General features: G+C 39.0%; 1 protein-coding gene across 6 annotated transcripts in view; it reads right to left on the bottom strand.

The window, feature by feature from the left end:
* LOC126354139 (neurofibromin) overlaps positions 1-23,874 on the bottom strand; it is a 447,919-nt gene that overhangs the window by 334,009 nt on the left and 90,036 nt on the right. For all 6 annotated transcript variants that reach the window (XM_050003542.1, XM_050003568.1, XM_050003586.1 and 3 more), the window contains exons 10-12: positions 19,176-19,320; positions 6,170-6,298; positions 2,218-2,411 (exon numbers count right to left, since the gene is read on the bottom strand). In XM_050003542.1, the coding sequence (XP_049859499.1) occupies positions 2,218-2,411; positions 6,170-6,298; positions 19,176-19,320 (468 nt within the window). The remainder of the gene's footprint in view (positions 1-2,217; positions 2,412-6,169; positions 6,299-19,175; positions 19,321-23,874) is intronic.

Below are 23,874 nucleotides of genomic sequence, written 5' to 3'. Positions count from 1 at the left end.
TGCAGGAGCATCAGTTACAGCCACAGCAGCAACAGGCCACATCAAAACAGTGGCTGCGTGTCCTCCTTCCGTCCAACATGTGTGTGCTGCATGCCCTAACCATTGGGCTGTTTGCAAAGGTGTCAAAAGAAAGGCCACACTGCATTGGTGGGAGGACACAGTAGTGTCTCTACAATGACTGTTTCCCCGAACAAACTGTTTATTGACTTGCATGTATTTAATAAAATGCTAAATATGTAAATGGGCACAGGAACTTCAGCGACTTTAGTAAATTCAAAAACGTATGTGGTCTTGGGCTCCCCTCCCCTCACACAGGTTTCATGGAAGTTGGTTAGCTACAATAAAAAGCAGATTCAGATCCTAGATCAGTTCTCTGTTCACACTCTTACACATCTGTTGTTCACCCCCTCACTTTCCTTGGATCACTTCCATACTGCAGATGTTTGAGTTTAATGCTTACGGTTTCTCCATTGCTGATGAGGTAAATGTAGTGTGAGATCAAGATCTGTATCAGCAACTAGAGTCCCTCTGCTCTGACTTTTAATCTCTGTTTTCCTTTGGGCTCAGTTGTGCTACTGCTTTTCAGGCCCATATTACCATGAAAGAGTCTGCCTGCCCTTGTTTTTTTCAGGTGTGGCAGGTGCCTGTCATGTCACACAACTCTGACAAGGCCAAATTAGACCATTTGACCTATTTCTTCCAGTGAATGGGCTACACCACTAGTAATCGTTAAAAAGCCTACAGATGAGCTTTGCCTCTGTTGCGACCTCAGTGTCACAATTAATACACAGCCCGTGATAGATACATACCCTTTGCCCCGCCGTGACAAGTTGCTTGCAAAATTATCAGTGGTCAATACTTTTCCAACGTCGATTTTTCAGAAGTGTGCCCTCAGCTCCTCTCGGATGAGGACTCTAGGCGTCTTATTGCTGTCAATACACCTTTTGGTCGAAACCAACATCGATGCTTGCCTTTTGGCATCGCTAGCTCACCTCCTACAGTTTTTTAGCAGTTTTTAAAACAGTTGACAGCCTCCGTGGTGGCTGCATCAATTCCTGAGGGCCCACTGCCTCCCCTGGCCCCACTGCCGCAAATGCCTGTTCCTGTGTCTGAGACGGTCCAGTTCGCACCGCAGCACGGGTCACTGCCTGGCAGATTGCTGGTGGGCATTCCTGCCTCTGCCCCCACTCCTCGACTGCCATCACTGGAGGAGTCTCCACTGCACCTGATGCCATAGCCTCTGCCATCTCTGTTGCTGGGAACTGTGCGGCTGTTGTCTCCAACACCCCACTAACACCTCCGAAGCTAACTGTTGACCTCAATGAGGTGCCATCCCTGGTCCTGCCCGACAGCTTCTCATGAGCAGTGGCACAGTGTGCGAACCTGAACTCTCAATTACCTTCGTCCCTACTTGCTGCTGGCTGCGATCGTTGGGTGATGAAATGGACGTCAGACCATCATTGGTGTTTTCTGTGACTGACAATCTCAGTGCCTTGTGAGATCAGTGATTTTTTTTTGGTACCAGTGCTTTTTCCATCCCAGAGCTTTTTTTCTATGCCATGCATTTTTTTGTGCCTAGTGTTTTTAAGTATGGATGTGATGTACATTCACTCATGACATGTGCAGCTTCCCAGAACCATGCATTTAAACAGTTCACAGGCCCACTTATAGAGGCCACCTGGGTCAGCCCTCTGGCATGTTCTGGTGACCCATGAAAGAAACAGTATTATTTAAGTGATCACAAACAGGTGCTCGGCCTATTCGGTAACCTGTTACCGTTGTCCAGTTGTTCAGGGCTACACACAATCTGTACATTGTATCTTACATGTTGCTTATATCGTACTGTGTTCCATAAATTAGGTTTGTTCTGGGTACAGCAAAACAGTATTCAAAGATATAGTATAAAACAGTCATAAATTTCCTGTTATATTATTACAGCTGTTCATTGAGATTAAATGCCAAACAATGCTTATGACTAAAACAAATACCAACTGCTTTAAACCTAGAGAATGGCTCCAGGAATTTAAACATTTCTTTCCTTATTTTAGTGACACATATTTTTTATGTTGTTCACAAGAAATGATGGCAATGAAATAAAATTCAATATTTTACTCATTCACGATTTGTGGTGGCTCAATTGGTCAATCTACCAGAAAGCAAACTATGTTGTTTCTATGAGCCTAGAACATAATACTGTATCTCTTTTTTTCTACTCACCTCACATCCCAAAAAGTATTAATGGGAGCTTCTGGATTCCAAACTTCAATTTTCTCAGGGTGATGAAGAACAAGCAGTGCTTCCATTGCCTCTTGGGCCACATCAGGCATAGTTGGCTGGTGCACTAAACTCACAAGGCCATTTATAAGTTCTAAAGTTGAGCTTTGTATCTCATGCCCAGCTTTACCTTGATTCTGTTAAAACAGAATAGATATGTAAATGGATCCACTTACACCATCACTGGATAAAAATGACATAGGCAGAAAAATTCGCAAGTTACAGCTTTAGTGGCTTGCTTTGTTATAAGTCTAAAAGTCAATAATGTAAGGAAGTATATGTTTTCGACAATGTCATTTTTATCTACTAATGTGTGTGTGTGTGTGTGTGTGTGTGTGTGTGTGTGGAATGTCATTCTACAATAGGTTTTCATAGCATTTGTTACATTTACATCAAATGGTTGAAAAATTATAAAATTATTAGAATTATTTAACAGGATTGCTGCGCAGTACTTTCCTTCTGGGAATAAAACATCTAGTACTGCCAACTGAGACATATAAAAGTACACAACACTCTTCTAGCTTTTCGGACAAAGTTTCTTTGTTGGGGATGGGTTTGGGATTGTTAAAAAGGAAGGGCAGGTCATTCAAGCCCCAGGATGAAAGCAAACAAAACTCTCATACCTGCCCCAGTAAACATTTGTTTTAATTATTGTCCATAAACCATGAATCACACTTTTCATATGAGCCAGTATTCCTGAGAAAACAGGACAGTGGCTCTCAGGAAGGGAACTCTACCTTAGTAATTTTTTTATATTAAAAACAAAGATTCCAAGACTTACCAAGCGGGAAAGCGCCGGCAGACAGGCACATGAACAAAACACACAAACACACACACAGAATTACAAGCTTTCGCAACTGGCAGTTGCTTCGTCAGGAAAGAGGGAAGGAGAGGGAAAAATGAAAGGATGTGGGTTTTAAGGGAGAGGGTAAGGAGTCATTCCAATCCCGGGAGCGGAAAGACTTCCCTTAGGGGAAAAAAAGGACAGGTGTACACTCGCACACACACACACATATCCATCCGCACATACACAGACACAAGCAGACATATTTAAAGGCAAAGAGTTAAGGGCAGAGATGTCAGTCGAGGCGGAAGTACAGAGGCAAAGAAGTTGTTGAAAGACAGGTGAGGTATGACCGGCGGCAACTTCAGAGTTATCTGGATACTTCCCACCAACACCAACCTATCCGAACTCCGGAGATGGGAACTCGCCCTTCAGTATATCCTCTCTTCTCGATATCCGCCAGGCCTCAACCTCCGCTAATTTCAAGTTGCCGCCGGTCATACCTCACCTGTCTTTCAACAACTTCTTTGCCTCTGTACTTCCGCCTCGACTGACATCTCTGCCCTTAACTCTTTGCCTTTAAATATGTCTGCTTGTGTCTGTGTATGTGCGGATGGATATGTGTGTGTGTGTGCGAGTGTACACCTGTCCTTTTTTTCCCCTAAGGGAAGTCTTTCCGCTCCCGGGATTGGAATGACTCCTTACCCTCTCCCTTAAAACCCACATCCTTTCATTTTTCCCTCTCCTTCCCTCTTTCCTGACGAAGCAACTGCCAGTTGCGAAAGCTTGTAATTCTGTGTGTGTGTTTGTGTGTTTTGTTCATGTGCCTGTCTGCCGGCGCTTTCCCGCTTGGTAAGTCTTGGAATCTTTGTTTTTAATATATTTTTCCCATGTGGAAGTTTCTTTCTGTTTTATTTACATCGTCCTTAGTAATTTTTTTGTTCTATTTATTGATGGGCAACTGATACCTTACTGTGGGTTCTAATGGTTTCTGATGCTGATCATGAAATATTATGTTTCCAACTTGGTAAGAATTTGCAGTACACTTTGGAAGAATTTCCACTTCTGTCGTGTAAAGTTGTTCTCACCACACTCGTAAGTTTACTGACCAATAACTGCATCTTGGCACCCTCATAACATATCTTCCTCATTCAGCCTCCTGCTACTAATGGGCTTGAAGAACATTTGTTAAATAAAATACAGAACACAGCTATGAATGATTTTTGATATATTGATACTGATTGACACACAATGTTCGCTTTTTGACACATATTGATAATTACACTAATTATCAAACATTAATGAAGTTCAGTGCTGGCAGACTAACATTTTACTTTACATGACTCTGATGGACACAGTGGCTTCACATTTTAACAGTTCAGCACTGACTGACTGACAATTACATGAAATTTACAATTTCACTGGTACACCTGGACTACATAGTGTAACTTGAACTAAATATTACGTGATGATGTATAAACTCTTTGCATAAGGGTTGCTAATTTCTGACTGACTCAGGCTTTGTGTGTGACATCTATTCATAGACATATGCAATATAGAAAATTATATATTCAAAAAATACTAGACTATTGTAGGTTAGTTATTAACGTAAAAGGCAGTAAAATTGAATGACACAAATGTACAACAGGCAAAGAGCTGTGTTTGTTTAACTGAGATCAGTATAACTAAGAAATTGTAAAATAATAGATACTACTTTATGATGGTGATTTGAATGTGCAGGGGATTCCCAAAGCCCACCAAAAAGGTTATGAGGAAGTGAAAGTTTCTCATTGGAATAATTAACATCCTTACAAGTTATTTTAGTAAAAATTTAAATATTTTGGAACAGAAAAATCAGGGCTGTAAAACTATGGTACTGAGTTTCTGAAGTAATTACATTTTAAAATTGTAATTTTCTAGAACACAAAAATTTTGAATAGGAATAACGTTTGAGATATGAGGTTTTTGATAAAAGTAAAACATTTGTTGAAAAGAGGGGAATGAGGACTTTCAAATTACCTATATCAGCTACAAACAACTTTTGGCTCATCAAAAATTTCATCCTGTAAGAAATAGCATCTGGCTCCAGATTATAGAACCCCATCAGGTTCCTGTTACAGATGAAGATGAACACATCAGTGGTTGACGAAGATGACAACATCTATGAGATGTAGAAGGTGGGAAAGTCTTACTTCCTGATGGTGAAAGCACCAGCACCAGACTCAACACAATGAGGAAATTTTACCTTTCAATTTGGTTTCTGACTGAACATTTACAAGCATGATCAGAACAACTCGAATGGCAGTCAAACTGAGATATAGAATGCAACTGTGAATCACCATATTATTTCCTAAGTATGGCAAGGCTTATAAATTCATGGTCCAAGCCAACAACAAGATGGTTGTGACTGGAAGTTTATTTAAATGATGTGGTCTTCAGTCTGAATGCTCGTTTGATGCAGCTCTCCACACAAATCTATCCTGAGCTGGTCTCTTCATTTCTGCAGTTTGTAACTACTGCAACCTACATACATTTGAACCTGCTTACATTAACCAAGACACTCAAGATGTGTCCTGTCAACCAGTTCTCGCTTTTAGTCAAGTTGTGCCAAAAATTTATTTTTTCTCCAGTTTGATTCAGTACCTTCTCATTAGTTATTCTATCTAACCCTACTAATTTTCACCATTCTTTTGCAGCACCACAACTTCAATATTAAGACATATACAAAAGTGCAGTTTGTTCACTTATGAATGAGGATGGCATATGAACAATAAATTTTATTGCATGCTGTAAATTTGATTCTATTAATAAACTTTACTTTCATAATAAATAATTACAAATCTAGAAAACAAGCAGAGTTTCTCATAAGGAGCTAGGAGGCTCACAAGTTGAAGCTTCCTGGGTGTGAACAGGTATCATAAAGATGTTGACGAACCGGACATGGCAGCTTCGGAAAATAGAAGGAAGCACAGGATCAAAGACCAAAGGACAACCAGATAAAATGTCAAGAAAACATCCACCGAACTTTTACCTCAAATATTTAGTTAGGCCTAATCATATTTCATTTCATACACTGAAGACTAATCTAATTGTCATTTTAATTACACTTACATTAAGCATCAGCATAGGGTCTGCGTGAATAAGGCGCACCATCCATAATAACAAGTTTTTATAACCTGGACTCTCTTCACCCCGCTCTTTGAATTTTGATGTGGAATCCTTGCCTTTCAACGTGAGGCTCTGCAAATCAATGAATACAATCACTAACATTTCAGTTTTAATGCAACTTAAATCAGTAATAAACAATTAACAATGCAATAATTCATGAAAAGATATTAAATACACAATGAACTGAGTAATTAAAGCATATCAGTCAGAGAACTGTATTGCAATGAATGTTTGCCAAGGATGCAAGTCAAACACTAACTTTTCATCCGTTAACACCACCATTTTTTCTGAAGTTCAGTATGCACCACTAACTAAATAAATTATTCCAGTTCTGAAGAGTTTTCCAATGGTAGTACACCTATACAGGTAAAGTGAACAAAAGGTGGAATCACATATTTTTAAGCAGCTGACTGATTTAAGTCCCTAACCAGAAGAATAAATATCATCATCTAATCTCATAAACAAAGCTCTAATAAAGTGATATCTGACACACAATCAACTTGGGAATGAGACTATCGATATTCATTTTGGTGCTACTTTTATCTCTGGCAGAGTACTCAGCTGATGAATGATGCTCATGATAGTTGAAACCATATGATAATTTACTGGTTAAGAATTAGGATCCTGTTTGTGGGTTTTGGTCATCTGCTTTGCAAGTATTGCTTATGCAGATGGACATCACCTGTCTTCAAGTTGGAATGGCGATCATAGTATTGCCATGACTTGCAGTACCTGTGTAGGCTTCATGTAACATCTGTAAAACAGGATCTCAGTTTGGAATAGTTTGATGAGCCACTGAGTACAGAACACAAGTGACGACGACATGTGACATCACAGCAGAACAAATCTATATCTACATCTGCATTGTCTTCTGCAAACCATCGTGAAGTGCATGGCAGAGGATATGTCCCATTGTACCAATTATTAGGGTTTCTTCCTGTTCCATTCACGGGAAGAATGAGTGATTGAATATCTCTGGCCTGCTATAATTATTCTAATCTTGTCCTCATGATCCCTATGTGAGTGATATGTAGGAGGCTGTAGTATATACCTAGAGTAGTCATTTAAAGCTTGTACCTTTGTTAGTACATTTTCTCGGGATACTTTACTTCCATCCTCAAGAATCTGCCAGTTCAGTTTCTTCAGCATTCTGTGATACTCTCCCGTGGGTCCAACATATCTGTGACCATTCGTGCTGCCCTTCCCTGTATACGTTCAATATCCCCTGTTAGTCCTATTTGGTTTGGATCCCACACACTTGAGCAATATTCTAGAATCTAGTCACAAATTTCAATTGATACCCATATGATCATCCTTTTGACAATAAGTGTAGGTGTGGTACGCAGTCAAATGCTTTTTGAAAATAAAGAAATACTGCATCCACCTGACTGCCTTCATTCCAAGCTTTCAGTATGTCAAGTGAGAAAAGTATGAGTTGGGTTTCACATGGTTGATGTTCACTGAATCCCTGCTCGTTGGTATGGGAGAGGTCAATCTGTTTGAGATATCTCATTATGTTTGAGCTCAGAATATGTTTGAAGAGTCTACTATAAATCAATATCAAGGACATTGGACAGCAGTTTTGTGGTTCACTAATACTACCCCTCTGGAAGACGGGTATCACCTGTGCTTACAGTTTTTTGTTCAAAGTATCTATGATAGATTAAAGTTAAAGGGAGGTTCACTCAGATGCAAATTCAGTATAGAATTTGATAGGAATTCCATTGGGCCATGGAGCTTTGATCAGTTTTAAATATTTTAGTTGTTTCCCAACACCACTAACACTAACATTTCATTCTTCATTTCAGGGTACTAGGATTGAATTGGGGCAATTCTTCCAGGTTTTCCTTTGTAAAGGAACTTTTGAAAATTGAGTTAAGCATTACAGTTTTTGCTTTGCTGCCCTCAATTCCAGTTTCTGTCTTATTCGCTAGGGAGTGGACACTAACTTTGGTGTCACTAAGATCCTTTACGAATAACCAGAATTTCTTTGTAAAAGATTATTTGACAATATTCTGCTACAGTAGTCACTAAAGGCTTCATGCATTTCTGTCTTGACAGCCAAATGTATTTTATTGAAGACATAACAACAGAACATTTCATTTATTATTCTAATGTCTGAGCTCAAGCTGTACATAAAAGTGATGTTCCCAGTTCCTAAATGCTGTATATAAGAATTGATTGTACATTGGGATATATTATACGAAGTAACTGAGCAAAGAAGTACTTCATATAACTTTGCATATGGTTGAAAACTGGTAAATTTTAGCAGAGTTCAGCACAAGCATGTGTGCAGTGCTAACACAGTCTATGAAGCTGCACAAACAGTGTCCAATGGAAATTTTATTACTGGTGAAGTAGTTCAGAGCTTCAAGGTAACAACAAAATTGAATCTGAATACATGTATCCACTAATTAGGGATTTTTGTTATCTTCTTTCTTCTCTCTCTCTCTCTCTCTCTCTCTCTCTCTCTCTCTTTCTCTCTCTTTCCTACTAAGATAGAGTCTCAACAGTGAAGTGTGTTTTGTTTGGTAAAGCTGGAATGTTTCCACGTGGCAATATCAAGCCACCATCTGAAGAGCAGAATGTCAGTTGGTGTCGTCTCAGGCTGTTATTCCACACAGTGCATGGCAGCCTCAGGTGCAGCATAGCCATCAGTGTGACTCATCATTCGTATAATCTCAGCCTGATCATTCTCAAACTTCGTTGGGGTGTTACCCATGTGAATTATAGAAGAGTCTGTAACTTCCACTGTTTGTCTAAATTTAGCCACTCAACTATTTCCACATTTATTGCCTCTTCATGCCTCCTCACAGCCTGGCACCTTCTGATTAAATCATACAAGGGATGATCATCCTCACCATCAAAATCTTTGGTTTATATGTTAGGCCTACTTTCCTGTAGAATTTTTCTACATAAATTAGAAACTGTATCTGACTTTATCTCCCTCCAACACTCACTGAATCAGTACACGACAAACTTCACAGTTACTTTCCTTAAAGCTCTTACAAGAGGAGGATGCATTAACCACTGTCAAAATAGCTTTGCATGGCAATCCCTTTTCTTCTAAACACTTTTTGCACACTAGTACAAATGAATAAAAAGCAATTCTTCATCATTTCATGATTCATCCAGGTATTATTCTGATGTATGTAGGTAACCAGCCCAAGAGCTGACATGGTTACATTCTTGAATGTTCTTAGCTTGGCAGACTTCCCAGTCACAACCAGTTTTAGTTTGTGGTTTCTAATTGTATTTGAAGCTGTCCTAACTACAAGCCACTCTTTCCTCTTTATGTGCCTCGGAGCACTTTTTTCTTCTGTAGTTTTCTGACCAATCATTGCCTAGCAGAGGTTTTGGTCCATCTCTAACAACAACGAAGTCAACGGGACATTAAACTCCACCTTCCTCCCTCTTTTCCTTCCTTCCTTCTTATAATGAGACAACTGTGCAATTGTTCACTGTGCGTGTGAATGATTATTTGATAGATTTCAAACCCTCCAAATATCAACAGTCATAGTTCTAAATATTACTGTATACTGTTCTATTTCTGTCAGAACTACACAAAAGATGTAGAATGTGCATGTAATGTACAGAGTATATTTCAGTCCCAAAGATTACAATTCATAGAAATATAAGCTCATGGAATGTGCAAGGGTCTCAAAAAATCCAAATATTGTTAGAATATAAAGAAAGTCCAGTATCATCATCTGAGCCCAAAGGATCTATGTACTAATAACTGTTACCACATATATTTTAAATCCTGAGGGGGCAGTGCTCACACAGTAACACAAAAGCGAGGAGAGAGGAAGAGAGGTGATGTTATAATATAGATTCACCTTTCATTATTAAATTAAACAGGCAGAGAAGATGCTATCGCTACATCTAACAATTTGGAGAAGAACAATAAATATTTTATTGTGTGTTGCTGTTGAGGTCTTCAGTCCTGAGACTGGTTTGATGCAGCTCTCCATGCTACTCTATCCTGTGCAAGCTTCTTCATCTCCCAGTACCTACTGCAACCTACATCCTTCCGAATCTGCTTAGCGTATTCATCTCTTGGTCTCCCTCTATGATTTTTACCCTCCATGCTGCCCTCCAATACTAAATTGGTGATCCCTTGAAGCCTCAGAACATGTCCTACCAACCGATCCCTTCTTCTGGTCAAGTTGTGCCACAAACTTCTCTTCTCCCCAATCCTATTCAATACTTCCTCATTAGTTATGTGATCTACCCATCTAATCTTCAGCATTCTTCTGTAGCACCACATTTCAAAAGCTTCTATTCTCTTCTTGTCCAAACTATTTATTGTTCATGTTTCACTTCCATACATGGCTACACTCCATACAAATACTTTCAGAAATGTCTTCCTGACATTTAAATCTATACTTGATGTTAAGAAACGCTTTCCTTGCCATTGCCAGTCTACATTTTATATCCTCTCTACTTCGACCATCATCAGTTATGGTGCTCCCCAAATAGCAAAACTCCTTTACTACTTTAAGTGTCTCATTTCCTAATCTAATTCCCTCAGCATCACACGACTTAATTCGACTACTTCCATTATCCTTGTTTTGCTTTTGTTGATGTTCATCTTATATCCTTCTTTCAAGACACTATCCATTCCGTTCAACTGCTCTTCCAAATCCTCTGCTGTCTCTGACAGAATTACAATGTCATCGGCGAACCTCAAAGATTTTATTTCTTCTCCATGGATTTTAATACCTACCCGAATTTTTCTTTTGTTTCCTTTACTGCTTGCCCAATATGCAGAATGAATAACATCGGGGAGAGGCTACAACTCTGCCTTACTCCCTTCCCAACTGCTGCTTCCCTTTCATGCTCATCAACTCTTATAGCTTCCACCTGGTTTCTGTACAAATTGTAAATAGCCTTTCGCTCCCTGTATTTTACCCCTGCCACCTTCAGAATTTGAAAGAGAGTATTCCAGTCAACATTGTCAAAAGCTTCTCTAAGTCTACAAATGCTAAGAAATGTACGATTGCCTTTCCTTAATCTATTTTCTAAGATAAGTCGTAGGGTCAGTATTGCCTCACGTGTCCCAATATTTCCACGGAATCGAAATTGATCTTTCCAGAGGTCAGCTTCTACCAGTTTTTCCATTCATCCGTAAAGAATTCGCGTTAGTATTTTGCAGCCGTGACTTATTAAACTCACAGTTCAGTAATTTTCACATCTGTCAACACCTGCTTTCTTTGAGAGTGGAATTATTATATTCTTCTTGAAGTCTGAGGTTATTTCGCCTGTCTCATACATCTTGCTCACAAAATGGTAGAGATTTGTCATGACTAACTCTCCCAAGGTCGTCAGTAGTTCTAATGGACTGTTGTCTACTCCTGGGGCCTTGTTTCGACTCAGGTCTTTCAGTGCTCTATTAAACTCTTCACGCAGTATCATATCTCCCATTTCATCTTCATCTACATCCTCTTCCATTTCCATTATATTGTCCTCAAGTACTTTGGCCCTGTATAGAACCTCTATATACTACTTCCACCTTTCTGCTTTTCTTTCTTTGCTTAGAACTGGGTTTCCATTTGAGCTCTTGATGTTCATACAAGTGGTTCTCTTAGTTCCAAAGGTCTCTTTAATTTTCCTGTAGACATTATCTATCTCACCACTAGTGAGATAAGCCTCTACATTCTTACATTTGTCCTCTAGCCATCCCTGCTTAGCCATTTTGCATTTCCTCTCGATCTCATTTTTGTGACGTTTGTATTCCTTTTTGCCTGCTTCATTTACTGCATTTTTATATTTTCTCCTTTCATGAATTAAATTCAATATTTCTTCTGTTACCCAAGGATTTCTACTAGTCCTCGTCTTTTTACCTACTTGATCCTCTGCTGCCTTCAATACTTCATCCATCAAAACTACCCATTCTTCTTCTACCGTATTTCTTTCCCCCATTCCTGTCACTCATTCCCTTATGCTCTCCCTGAAACTCTCTACAACCTCTGGTTCTGTCAGATTATACAGGTCCCATCTCCTTAAAGTCCCACCTTTTTACAGTTTCTTTAGTTTTAATCTAGACTTCACAACCAAGAGATTGTGGTCGGAGTCCACATCTGCCGCTGGAAATGTCTTACAATTTAAAACCTGGCTCCTAAATCTCTGTCTTACCATTATATATTCTATCTGATACCTTCTAGTATCTCCAGGCTTCTTCCATGTATACAACCTTCTTTCATGATTCTTGAATCAAGTGTTAGCTATGATTAAGTTATGCTCCGTGCAAAATTCCACCAGGCAGCTTCCTCTTTCATTTCTTACCCCCATTCCATATTCACCTACTACGTTTCCTTCTCTTCCTTTTCCTACTATCGAATTCCAGTCACCCATGACAATTAAATTTTCGTCTCCTTTCACTATCTGAATGATTTCTCTTATCTCATCACAAATTTCATCACTTGCTTCGTCATCTGCAGAGCTAGTTGACATATAAACCTATACTACTGTAGTAGGCATAGGCTTCATGTCTATCTTGGCCACAATAATGCGTTCACTATGCTGTTTGTAGTAGCTTACCTGCACTCCTTTTTTTTTTATTCATTATTAAACCTACTCCTGCATTACCCATATTTGATTTTGTATTTATAACCCTATATTCACCTGACCAAAAGTCTTGTTCCTCCTGCCACTGAACTTCACTAATTCACACTATATCTAACTTTAACCCATCAATTTCCCTTTTCAAATTTTCTAACCTACCTGCCCGATTAAGGGATCTGACATTCCACGCTCCGACCCGTAGAAAGCCAGTTTTCTTTCTCCTGATAACAACGTCCTCTTGAGTAGTCCCCGCCCGAAGATCTGAATGGAGGGCTATTTTACCTCTGGAATATTTTACCCAAGAGGACGCCATCATCATTTAACCATACAGTAAAGCTGCATGCCCTCGGGAAAAATTACGGCCCTTAGTTTCCCCTTGCTTTCAGCCGTTCGCAATACCACCACAGCAAGGCCGTTTCGGTTAGTGTTACAAGGCCAGATCAGTCAATCATCCAGACTGTTGCCCCTGCAACTACTGAAAAGGCTGCTGCTCCTCTTCAGGAACCACATGTTTGTCTGGCTTCTCAACAGATACCCCTCCGTTGTGGTTGCACCTACGGTACGACTATATGTATCGCTGAGGCACGGAAGCCTCCCCACCAACAGCAAGGTCCATGGTTCATTATTAATTCTTTATTGACATTTTTGGAATCCACGCTCAATTTACTTATAGCTTACAAGAAAAAACATAAATCTGATACAGGAAACAGATTATTGTCAGAGCTGGAAGTGAACACGTACTGGCATATGAAGCAGTGCAGCCTCCCATTTCACAATATGATACGAGACCAGACAACAAGCAACCAATATTCATGTACAAACCTCTGTGGAAGACAGCTAGGTAACCTGTCTAAATATTATGAGAAAAATGGTATCATTAATTCAGCTGCAAACTATAGGTATTTAGAAGATTTTCAATGTCACCTTTGAAGTTTGAAAGATGAATTCACAGACACAATTTCAAAGTTACCTCAGATTTTGATGCACACCACTACAATGCATACAATAGTACCGTAATGTATATAATGTTTCTTCTAGTAATTGCAAAATACCACAAAATTTCATTACCTATGTAACAACAAATCTGTCAGATGCTTTCCATAATAAACTGAGAGCATTTTTCTCACACTATGCACAGCTAATTCTGTCACAGAAAGGAGCTTCTTCCGGATCTTTTAAAATGATTTTCTTCCTCAGCGGCTGTATGTTTTCTGTACTCATGAGTGCAAGGTCCATTTATAATGCTTAATTGACTTGTGCTATGAATTCTAGTAGAAATAGTGGCAAGACAACAGAAAGTACTTGAAAGCTATAGTGAATATGTTTTAAAGATTTTTATATGATATTCTGTTTATTTTGACAAATGAAAATTTATTTCACTTATTTTAACTAGAAATAATATTTTAAAATGAAATGCATGATTTTTCTGTAACAACAAACAAACAGCATGAAAAGTAAGAGAACATATTCCATTGAATATATATAGCTTAATATATCTGCATGTTATTGAAGTTTTGGCACTTGAAACAGCCACAAGTTACTGTTTTATTTTAAGAAAAATGCAGTGTCCAACAAGATACGAAGATGGTAACACTGATTACCAAAACTGATTATCGCAAGTAAAGGTTATTATTAGTGATCACGGCAAAGAAATTTGTCTTCTCCAATGTATTATAACGGAATACCCTTCCACTTCAAAATGTGTGAAATAACACAAAAAAAAAAAAAGAGACAGGGCATTTTCGTGGGTCCTCAGGTACACAAATTGTACAAAGATGAGCATTCAACACCATCCTTACAGGTGATGAAAAGATCTATGCAGTTTTTTGGCTACAGCATTGCTGAAATGTTGGCAAGCATTGTGATGGAGAATGAGTGGCCCAGCCTTGAATAACTGAAGTTGCATTTTGCTCAAGTTTTGTATGAAGTTATGATAGTACACTGTTGTGATACTTGCTCCACATGGGCCTCTATCTGTCATGATGATTCCTTGGTGATCATAAGTAAAAATCATCATTTTCTTGAGCTTTGTTTGAGTGTGTCGAAATTTTTTTTGGACATGAAGAATCTGAAGCACTCCATTCACTGGGCTCTGATTTCAACTCCAGTTCAGAGTCTCTATTCTATGTTTCATCAACAGCGACAATTCAACACAAGAATCCCTGACCTTCACAGTCAAATTGTTGTTTGAGCAAGGTTGCAATGTTCAGACATTTCTTCTTCCCTTCAGCTGTCAAATAGTGTGGGACCCACCTCGCAGAAATTTTTCTCTTCTTTAAATCATTTGTCTGAATATGGAATACTGATGTTGGGAGACTTCCCATGGCTTCAGACAGTTCCTCACAAGTTGCACTGCGATCTTCTTCAAGAGCATCTGCCACAAGTCTCACACTTACTTCATTTGATGATGTTTTTGGCTTTCTTGGTCTTGGATTATTGCCTACACTCATACGACAACCACAAAAAAGATTAACCCAGCATGAAACTGTACTCAGTCCCCTCTAAAATCCCCACAAACTTCACTTAATGCACTCTGGGTTTCTGTTGCATTTTGAAGCATAAAGGTCCAGTATCAATGTATGACTTCTGGTCTTCCACAGTCACAATACCTGAGACTCCTGCAGGGTCTATTTCTACTGCTTGCCAATTTTGTGTCACAGTACACAGTGAAAAAACAAAAACACATCCTTCTTCCTCAAGCTCCTAACTATATCAGACATAATTTTCATTGTTGTTGCGCCAGACAATCTACAGTAATAACAATCTGTGTATTATTTATGAAATGTCCTCTGTAAGGGTTTACTAACTGAATATTTCTAAACAACATTTTATGGCATTTTATTTTCAGCTAGGTATTTTTAAATATTCAGATATAACACTAGCCAACAATGAAAGTGTAACTGGGGCGAAATAAATGTTTGTTAATCATACTGACCACACTGATAATGGAATCAACAATGAAAAGCTCGAAATAGCTCTCGTTTTGCAGGTTAAAGGTGGGTGCAGGTGCATATAATTATATTTTATTAGCCTTCATTTCCAATCCCTACCCATATAGGCTTCGAAATCCCAACAGAGTGATAAAGTTTCAGACAACAATAACTGTGTGTATTCTGTCCCTATTTTTAGCCCAGATTCGTAGCAAGAGGCAAGGGAAAGGGGGAGAGAAAGGAGGAGCAAAGAACATTTCATTTAAGCATACTTTCAGACTGTTACAAGCTTGTTCTGTTTGTGTGCTGTAAGTGTGTCTTACTGAATGTAGTTACTGCATATTGTGACACTAATTCCTGTGACTCAGTATGCCTTACAAGTGTGCAAACAGTACAGACAATTTTTGCTACATTCGTGGACAGGCTACACTGAAATCGCAATGAAGGCCAATAATGCCATATATTAGGAAGGCCTACAAACTATACTCTGGCTGTGACATTGGGGACCAGGATATCCTGCACCTCAAGTCTTCATTCATGGTGGAATCATAAAAGATCTTCCATAGGCTGTGCTATACCCTTGATTTGGCAAAACTACCACACACCGGCAAAACTATCACGCCATGTGAATGATTTTTACTTTTGTATGACAATTCCCTTAACACAGTGTATTTTCCAGAAGAAGAGTGGCCAGTGCCTCAAAGAGATGGTCTGAGTGATCCTGTCCCACCTGACTGTGATAGTGATGAGGGCAGTAGCAAAACTAGTGCTCCACCATCATTTTCAAAACCTAGTTCTTCAGAAGATCCTGATATTGTGTGTAGCAATAAGTATAAAAAGATTCACTTAACAACACAGTGTGAATTTAATGTCCCAGTAAGAGATATGGAAATGCCAAAAAGTAAAGCTGAACTGTTGGCCTCAAGACTGCAACAGAGTAATTGTTTTGATGAGACGGTAAAAGTGGTTGGTTCCATAACTGCCATACGCCATTCATTCCACTTTTCAAAAGTGAAAGGAACTTGGTATTTTGTAGTAACATACAGGGAATAATGGCAGCTAAGGGCACTGACTATAAAAGCGATCAGAGGAGGTTATTCATCGACTCCTCCAAAGTAAGTCTCAACTGTGTGCTATTGCATAATGGCAACATGTTGCCACTGATTCCAATTGGGTGGGCACCTTAAATGAAAGAAACAATTATTGTGATTGAATTTATTTGCAGGGATCAGAAAGTCATAGGCATTTTACTTGGGCTACAGCACAGGTACACCAAATTCCGTTGCTTCCTGTGCCTCTGGAATCTCTATGCCAAAGCACTTCATTACAAAAAGTTAGTTTGGCTATGAGTCAATCACTTAAATCAGGATCTCACAATGATTCACACAAAGCACTTGTCAGATCCAAGAATGCAATCCTCCATTTTCTTCATATAAAACAGAGCCTAATGAAAAACTTCATTTAGGCTATGGTTAAAACTGGGGAAGCATTCTTTGTTTGTACAAGTAATTTCCACGTCTTAGCAGGGGCCATAAAACGGGCACCCCAACTGCAATGATGTGCTCTGTTGTGAGTGGCATAAGACAGATGTGGTAAATAACTTTGTAAATAGTTGTTTCAATTTTGACTAGCCAATGCATCTGAGGTCTAGTCTTATATGTACCTGCCAGTTCATGAGAAAGGCCACTTTTAACGCTATTTTAAGAAATATGCAATTTCCAACACGATCTGAAGATGGTAACACTGATTACCAAAAACCGATTATCGCAAGTAAAGGCTATTGTTAGTGATCACGGCAAAGAAATTTGTCTTCTCCAATGCATTATCAAAGATCGCCCCTTACAGTTCAAAATGTGTGAAATAAAACAAAACAGAAAGAGATGGCATTTCCGTGTGTCCTCAGATACACAAATTGTACAGAGATGAGCATTTCAATTCCACCCTTACAGGTGATGAAAAGTTAGTTTCGAATACCTTTATTCAAGTGTCAACAAACTTTCTAGGAAACAAGAGGGCAGGAAACTATAAGGATCTTGAGGCAAATCTTCTGCACTTCTACAGTAGACTAGGGTGCAACATCTCCTTAAAGTAACAGTTCGTAGATTCCCACTTGGACTTCTTTCTTGACAACTATGGTGCTGTAACCAACGAGAACAGAGGAAGTCCCCACCAGCAAATTTGGGACATAGAAATGCTATACCATGGAAAGTTGAGTACATCAATGTTAGCCGATTACTGCTGGATGCTAATAAAACAATCACCAGAAGAAAACTGAAAATGCCAGGCAAAGCAGTTGCACCGTCAGTGCCCTTCCTCTGAGGGGTAACACCAAGGTAATTACATGCATAAGTTATATGAGCAATACTTAAAAATTATCATAACTTCAAAACCAGAGATAATTATGCATTTTCATTAACACTTTTGCTACCAGTACATCCGAAAACATAAAAAATAGGTGTTTTCATGGCAATTACAGAAAAAAGTAATATTTTGTTGGCTAGTATAATGTTTCTGCATGAGACACCAGAATAAATCATGCTGAAAACTACATATTTACATCAGTATTACACTCATTTTCAAATATTTTTAAAAGACAAAGTATAATATATTGTTTAACTATTTCTTTGAACTAACTTACAGACAAATTCTCAACACCGCTACAGGCATGATTCTTTATTGACCAGGCAATATATTCCTTACTACACAACTTAGTGGAAAGCTTTTATGAAAACATTACAACCAATGGGCATCTTCTGCAACAGTGGGTATTGTTAAATATACACAACATACTTTTAAGTGAATTACAACATTATGAAATCAGGGGTAAAGCATTATCTGATTGGTATGGAGCAAAAGAGTGCTTTACACTTAAACATAAGAAGAAATTAACAAGCATCTGACAGGGGTGCTGCGACACTAAGTGTTCTCCTGGGCTCCATACTAGGGTAGCTTCTCTCTTTTTCTGTCAGATATAAATAAATGACTTGACCTTAGCTGTAGGAGATAGCTATAAAGCTGTTTTATTTGCATGTTAACATAAATATTACAGATTTATGTCATGGACAGAATAATAAAGGAAAATATGGTCAGTAACAAGCATTTCTTGAAGTAGGCTAATTTTTAATAGCTATAAAACATTTGAATGCTATAGTGAACACGTTTTAAAGATTTTTATCTGACATTCTGTTTACTTTGACAAATGAAAACTAGAAATAAGGTTTTATAATGAAATGCATGATTTTTTTTCTGTAACAAAAGACAAACAGCCTGAAAAACAAGAGGACGTTTTCCATTGAATATATATGGCTTAAGACATCTGCATGTTATAGAAGTTTTGGAGCTTAAAACAGCCACAAATTATTGAAAATTAGGTCAGTCACAAAAAACACATTTACACAGTATATAGGCCATGGAAAATATCAAGACAAACACTAATTGGCCTTACAACATACCGTAATCATCCTAAGAGGTGTGTGTGATATGTATCCTTGGGTGACCTTGTTGAGAGTGTCAGTGAACATGGAACGAAGTTCAGCAGACTTACTATATACCAAGTCAATCTGTGGCCACCATGATAACCTGGGTTGAGTAATTATCCTGTAACAAATTTAAAATATCTTTTATAAAAAAAGAAACTCTTACAATTTTATTCAGGTTTCTATTCAAAGTTGCCTGTACATATTAAAACCAATACAAATACACCAAGGAAATGTCCGGACAGTATGTATGGATCTCTTCTTCATACTTATTTTAAGTATGATCATGGAGGAAATTATCTTCATAATTAATGAGATTTATTATGTTCTGGACTGGTTGCTTATCTGAATGAAACACAGAATAGTACACATTTATAAACTGTGCTAATTAAGCATCATGGACAAAACATAACAGAATTATTAAACCCAGTTTTACATGCCACAATTCTTAGTAAAAAGAACAAATTCTGATTCATGTGACACTCACAAATCACAACTTACTCATAAAAAAAGACAGTGTGGTATTATGCAATTGATCTTGCCAAAATCTAACACAATACAATGATCAGTTAAATGAGTGATGTACAGACAACAGCTCATCAATAGTAAAAATGGTGAAAAGGGGACAACCATGTAATCAGAAAGATGAAGACTGCAGCTCAGTTCAACATACTTGTGTTCTCTTTCACAGCATACACATGTGTGTATGTGCATCGCCCCACCCCAGCACAGTTATGGATATGTAACTCTGCGGGCCTGTGTGTGTGTGTGTGTGTGTGTGTGTGTGTGTGTGTGTGTGTGTTCTTGTGTGGTTGTCTTGGTCTGTGTGCGCACATACCCGCATTATGATGAAGAATACGAGTTAGAAATCTGGGCTCCAGTGTTCAATTTCTTGTCTATATGCCTACTCTTCCGCTTATGATGAACAGCTGTCTTTATTAATTCAACTTCTTGTATTACCAGGTTTTCCATTAATTTATTAACTGAACTCCATGGGAAACATCGAAATTGTGCACAACAGCATGGAGAACCATTCAAAAATCTCAAATGTTATACTTTCAAGCGAGCATCTCAGTGTTACATGCATTAGGAAGTGTAATTACACGGAAAGAATATTAAATAAGAATATGACAAGTTAGAATCTGCAGGATATTTGAGGATACAGTGAAGGAATTTACCGGTCATCATAGTGAATGTAATGGGTGGCACTTGAATTGGTACTATTCACTGTGTTCAATTAAAATAATAACGGGATGAACATTTTTTTAGTGGTAGGGATACACGCACTGAATTTTGCTTTAGTGGTAGGGATACAGAGACTGAATGTTTCTTTAGTGGTAGGGATACAGTCACTACAGAGAACCCAAGTTCATACGTGTTCTCTTAATATAGATGAGAGCTGCAGGTTACATTATGAGGCATCCCTTTACAGTCCTTCAGTATGGTCTCCCTGCTTCTCCATGAGTGAATCCAAAGTCTCAGAAGCTCTTTTATTCTATCAAAGACATCACTTCTGTTCATCTGTCGAATGACTCAGATAATGAGGTAGAAAACTCTTCTAGAGAAAGATAACGATGCCCACGCAGGGGTTTTTCAACTTCAAGAACAAGTCGAAGTCTGGTGGACCCATGTACAGCCAGGAGAGAGGATCTCCTTAAAGTTACAGTTCGTAGATTCCCACTTGGACTTCTTTCTTGACAACTGTGATGCTGTAACCAACAAGAACAGAGAAAGTCCCCACCAGGAAATTTTGGATATAGAAATGACATACCATGGAAAGTTGAGTACATCAATGTTAGTCGATTACTGCTGGATGCTAATCAGGCAATCACCAGCAGAAAACTGAAAATGCTAGGCAAAGCAGTTGCACCTTCAGTGACCTTCCTCTGAGGGGTAACACCAAGGTAATTACATGCATAAGTTATATCAGCAACACTGAAAAATTATCATGACTTTAAAACCAGAGATAATTATGCATTTTCATTAACAATTTTGCTACCAGCACATCCGAAAACATAAAAAATAGGTGCATTTTCAACTTCTCGTGGCGTAATGAGTAATCCATTAAATTTTGGGCATGCAGCCACGCAAATAAAATTTCTTCTACTGAAATTTCGGCCGCATATCGTCCAGCCATCTTCAGAGCGAGTCACAAGACTGACGACAAGGTGCCAAGCGCGGCCTTATATGCTCCACCGCGGCGGTACTGTGCATGCGAGTCAGAGATGCTGGTCGGCGGCAGAGACATACGCTTACACATGCGCCGCCTGTGTCGAAGGCGTCCAGACATTCGATTTGCTTATCGATGTTTGATCGGCGGCGGTGACACGATGACGACTTCTGCAATTTAATTACTCCAAGAGCCGGATTCCATGCTTTCTCCAATTTTAAACATTATATCTGTTTATTAAATTGTTGGTTAATTGAATTTCTACAGCTTCCTTGAATATAGATTCCCAAAAAGAAGACGTGCATGTTAAAATCTTCACGTCACTGTAATTCATGGAATGACCCGTATCAATATATGTTCGGGCACAGCTGACTTGTCTGGTTGTAATAAGCGTGTATATCTACGGTGCTCCACACACCTCTCATGAACGGTGCGTGTTGTTTGACCTGTGTAAGACTGCTCACAATTTCCGCAAGGAATCTGGTACACACCCGCCTTATGAAGCAGTAAATCGTCCTTCACAGAGCCGAGTAAAGCCGCAATCTTCGTGGGGGGCCGGAAAATCACCTTAACACAGTGTTTCTCAAGAATACAGCCTATCTTTGAAGAAAGAGCACCCACATATGGCAAAAACGCACTAGATCTGAAGAAATTACTATCTTCTTCCCCATCACATACCTGCCTTTTTAGGTTTTACGTCCAAAGCTCTATGAATTTGTTGCGGAGAATATCCATTTGATTTAAAAATGCTCTTGAGGTATGTTGGCTCTCCTTGCAGACTGTCTTTATCGGATATACAGTGCACCCGTTGCACTTTGGTCTTAAGGACACCCATGGTCTGTGAAGGGTGATGGCAGCTACTGGCATGAAGACATAGATTTGTGTGCGTTGGTTTCCGATATACGGCATGTCCAAATGTGCCATCACTTTTAGGGCGAACGACAACATCCAAAAAGGGGAGGCAGCCGTCTTTTTCTATTTTCATAGTGAATTTAAGGCTAGCATGGATGGAATTCAAATGCTCAAGAAATCAATGTAATTCATCCATACCATGGGGCCACACCACGAATGTGTCATCCACGTACCTCCAGAAGACCGTAGGTTCAAAACATGCTGAGTCCAGTGCCTTGTCCTCGAAGTCTTCCATGAATAAATTAGCTACCAGAGGGGAGAGGGGGCTTCCCATGGCAACAACGTCAATTTGCTCATAAAATTCACCATTAAACGGAAAATAAGATGATAAAACCACATGTTCAAATAAGGCCGTAATGTTCTTATCAAAATGTTGGCCGATAAGAGATAAAGAGTCCTTATACACCAAGGTACCTTTAAAGGACTCTTTATCTCTTATCGGCCAACATTTTGATAAGAACATTACGGCCTTATTTGAACATGTGGTTTTATCATCTTATTTTCCGTTTAATGGTGAATTTTATGAGCAAATTGACGTTGTTGCCATGGGAAGCCCCCTCTCCCCTCTGGTAGCTAATTTATTCATGGAAGACTTCGAGGACAAGGCACTGGACTCAGCATGTTTTGAACCTACGGTCTTCTGGAGGTACGTGGATGAACCATTCGTGGTGTGGCCCCATGGTATGGATGAATTACATTGATTTCTTGAGCATTTGAATTCCATCCATGCTAGCATTAAATTCACTATGAAAATAGAAAAAGACGGCTGCCTCCCCTTTTTGGATGTTGTCGTTCGCCCTAAAAGTGATGGCACATTTGGACATGCCATATATCGGAAACCAACGCACACAAATCTATGTCTTCATGCCAGTAGCTGCCATCACCCTTCACAGACCATGGGTGTCCTTAAGACCAAAGTGCAACGGGCGCACTGTATATCCGATAAAGACAGTCTGCAAGGAGAGCCAACATACCTCAAGAGCATTTTTAAATCAAATGGATATTCTCCGCAACAAATTCATAGAGCTTTGGACGTAAAACCTAAAAAGGCAGGTATGTGATGGGGAAGAAGATAGTAATTTCTTCAGATCTAGTGCGTTTTTGCCATATGTGGGTGCTCTTTCTTCAAAGATAGGCTGTATTCTTGAGAAACACTGTGTTAAGGTGATTTTCCGGCCCCCCACGAAGATTGCGGCTTTACTCGGCTCTGTGAAGGACGATTTACTGCTTCATAAGGCGGGAGAGGGGGCTTCCCATGGCAACAACGTCAATTTGCTCATAAAATTCACCATTAAACGGAAAATAAGATGATAAAACCACATGTTCAAATAAGGCCGTAGATGTAGACTGGCAATGGCAAGAAAGGCGTTTCTGAAGAAGAGAAATTTGCTAACATCGAATATAGATTTATGTATCAGGAAGTCGTTTCTGAAAGTATTTGTTTGGAGTGTAGCCATGTATGGAAGTGAAACATGGACGATAACTAGTTTGGACAAGAAGAGAATAGAAGCTTTCGAAATGTGGTGCTACAGAAGAATACTGAAGATAAGGTGGATAGATCACGTAACTAATGAGGAGGTATTGAATAGGATT

This window comes from Schistocerca gregaria, chromosome 1 (genome assembly GCF_023897955.1).
Source record: "Schistocerca gregaria isolate iqSchGreg1 chromosome 1, iqSchGreg1.2, whole genome shotgun sequence".
In the NCBI taxonomy this organism is placed as follows: domain Eukaryota; kingdom Metazoa; phylum Arthropoda; class Insecta; order Orthoptera; family Acrididae; genus Schistocerca; species Schistocerca gregaria.
This window is presented reverse-complemented; position numbering and strand designations above follow the sequence as displayed.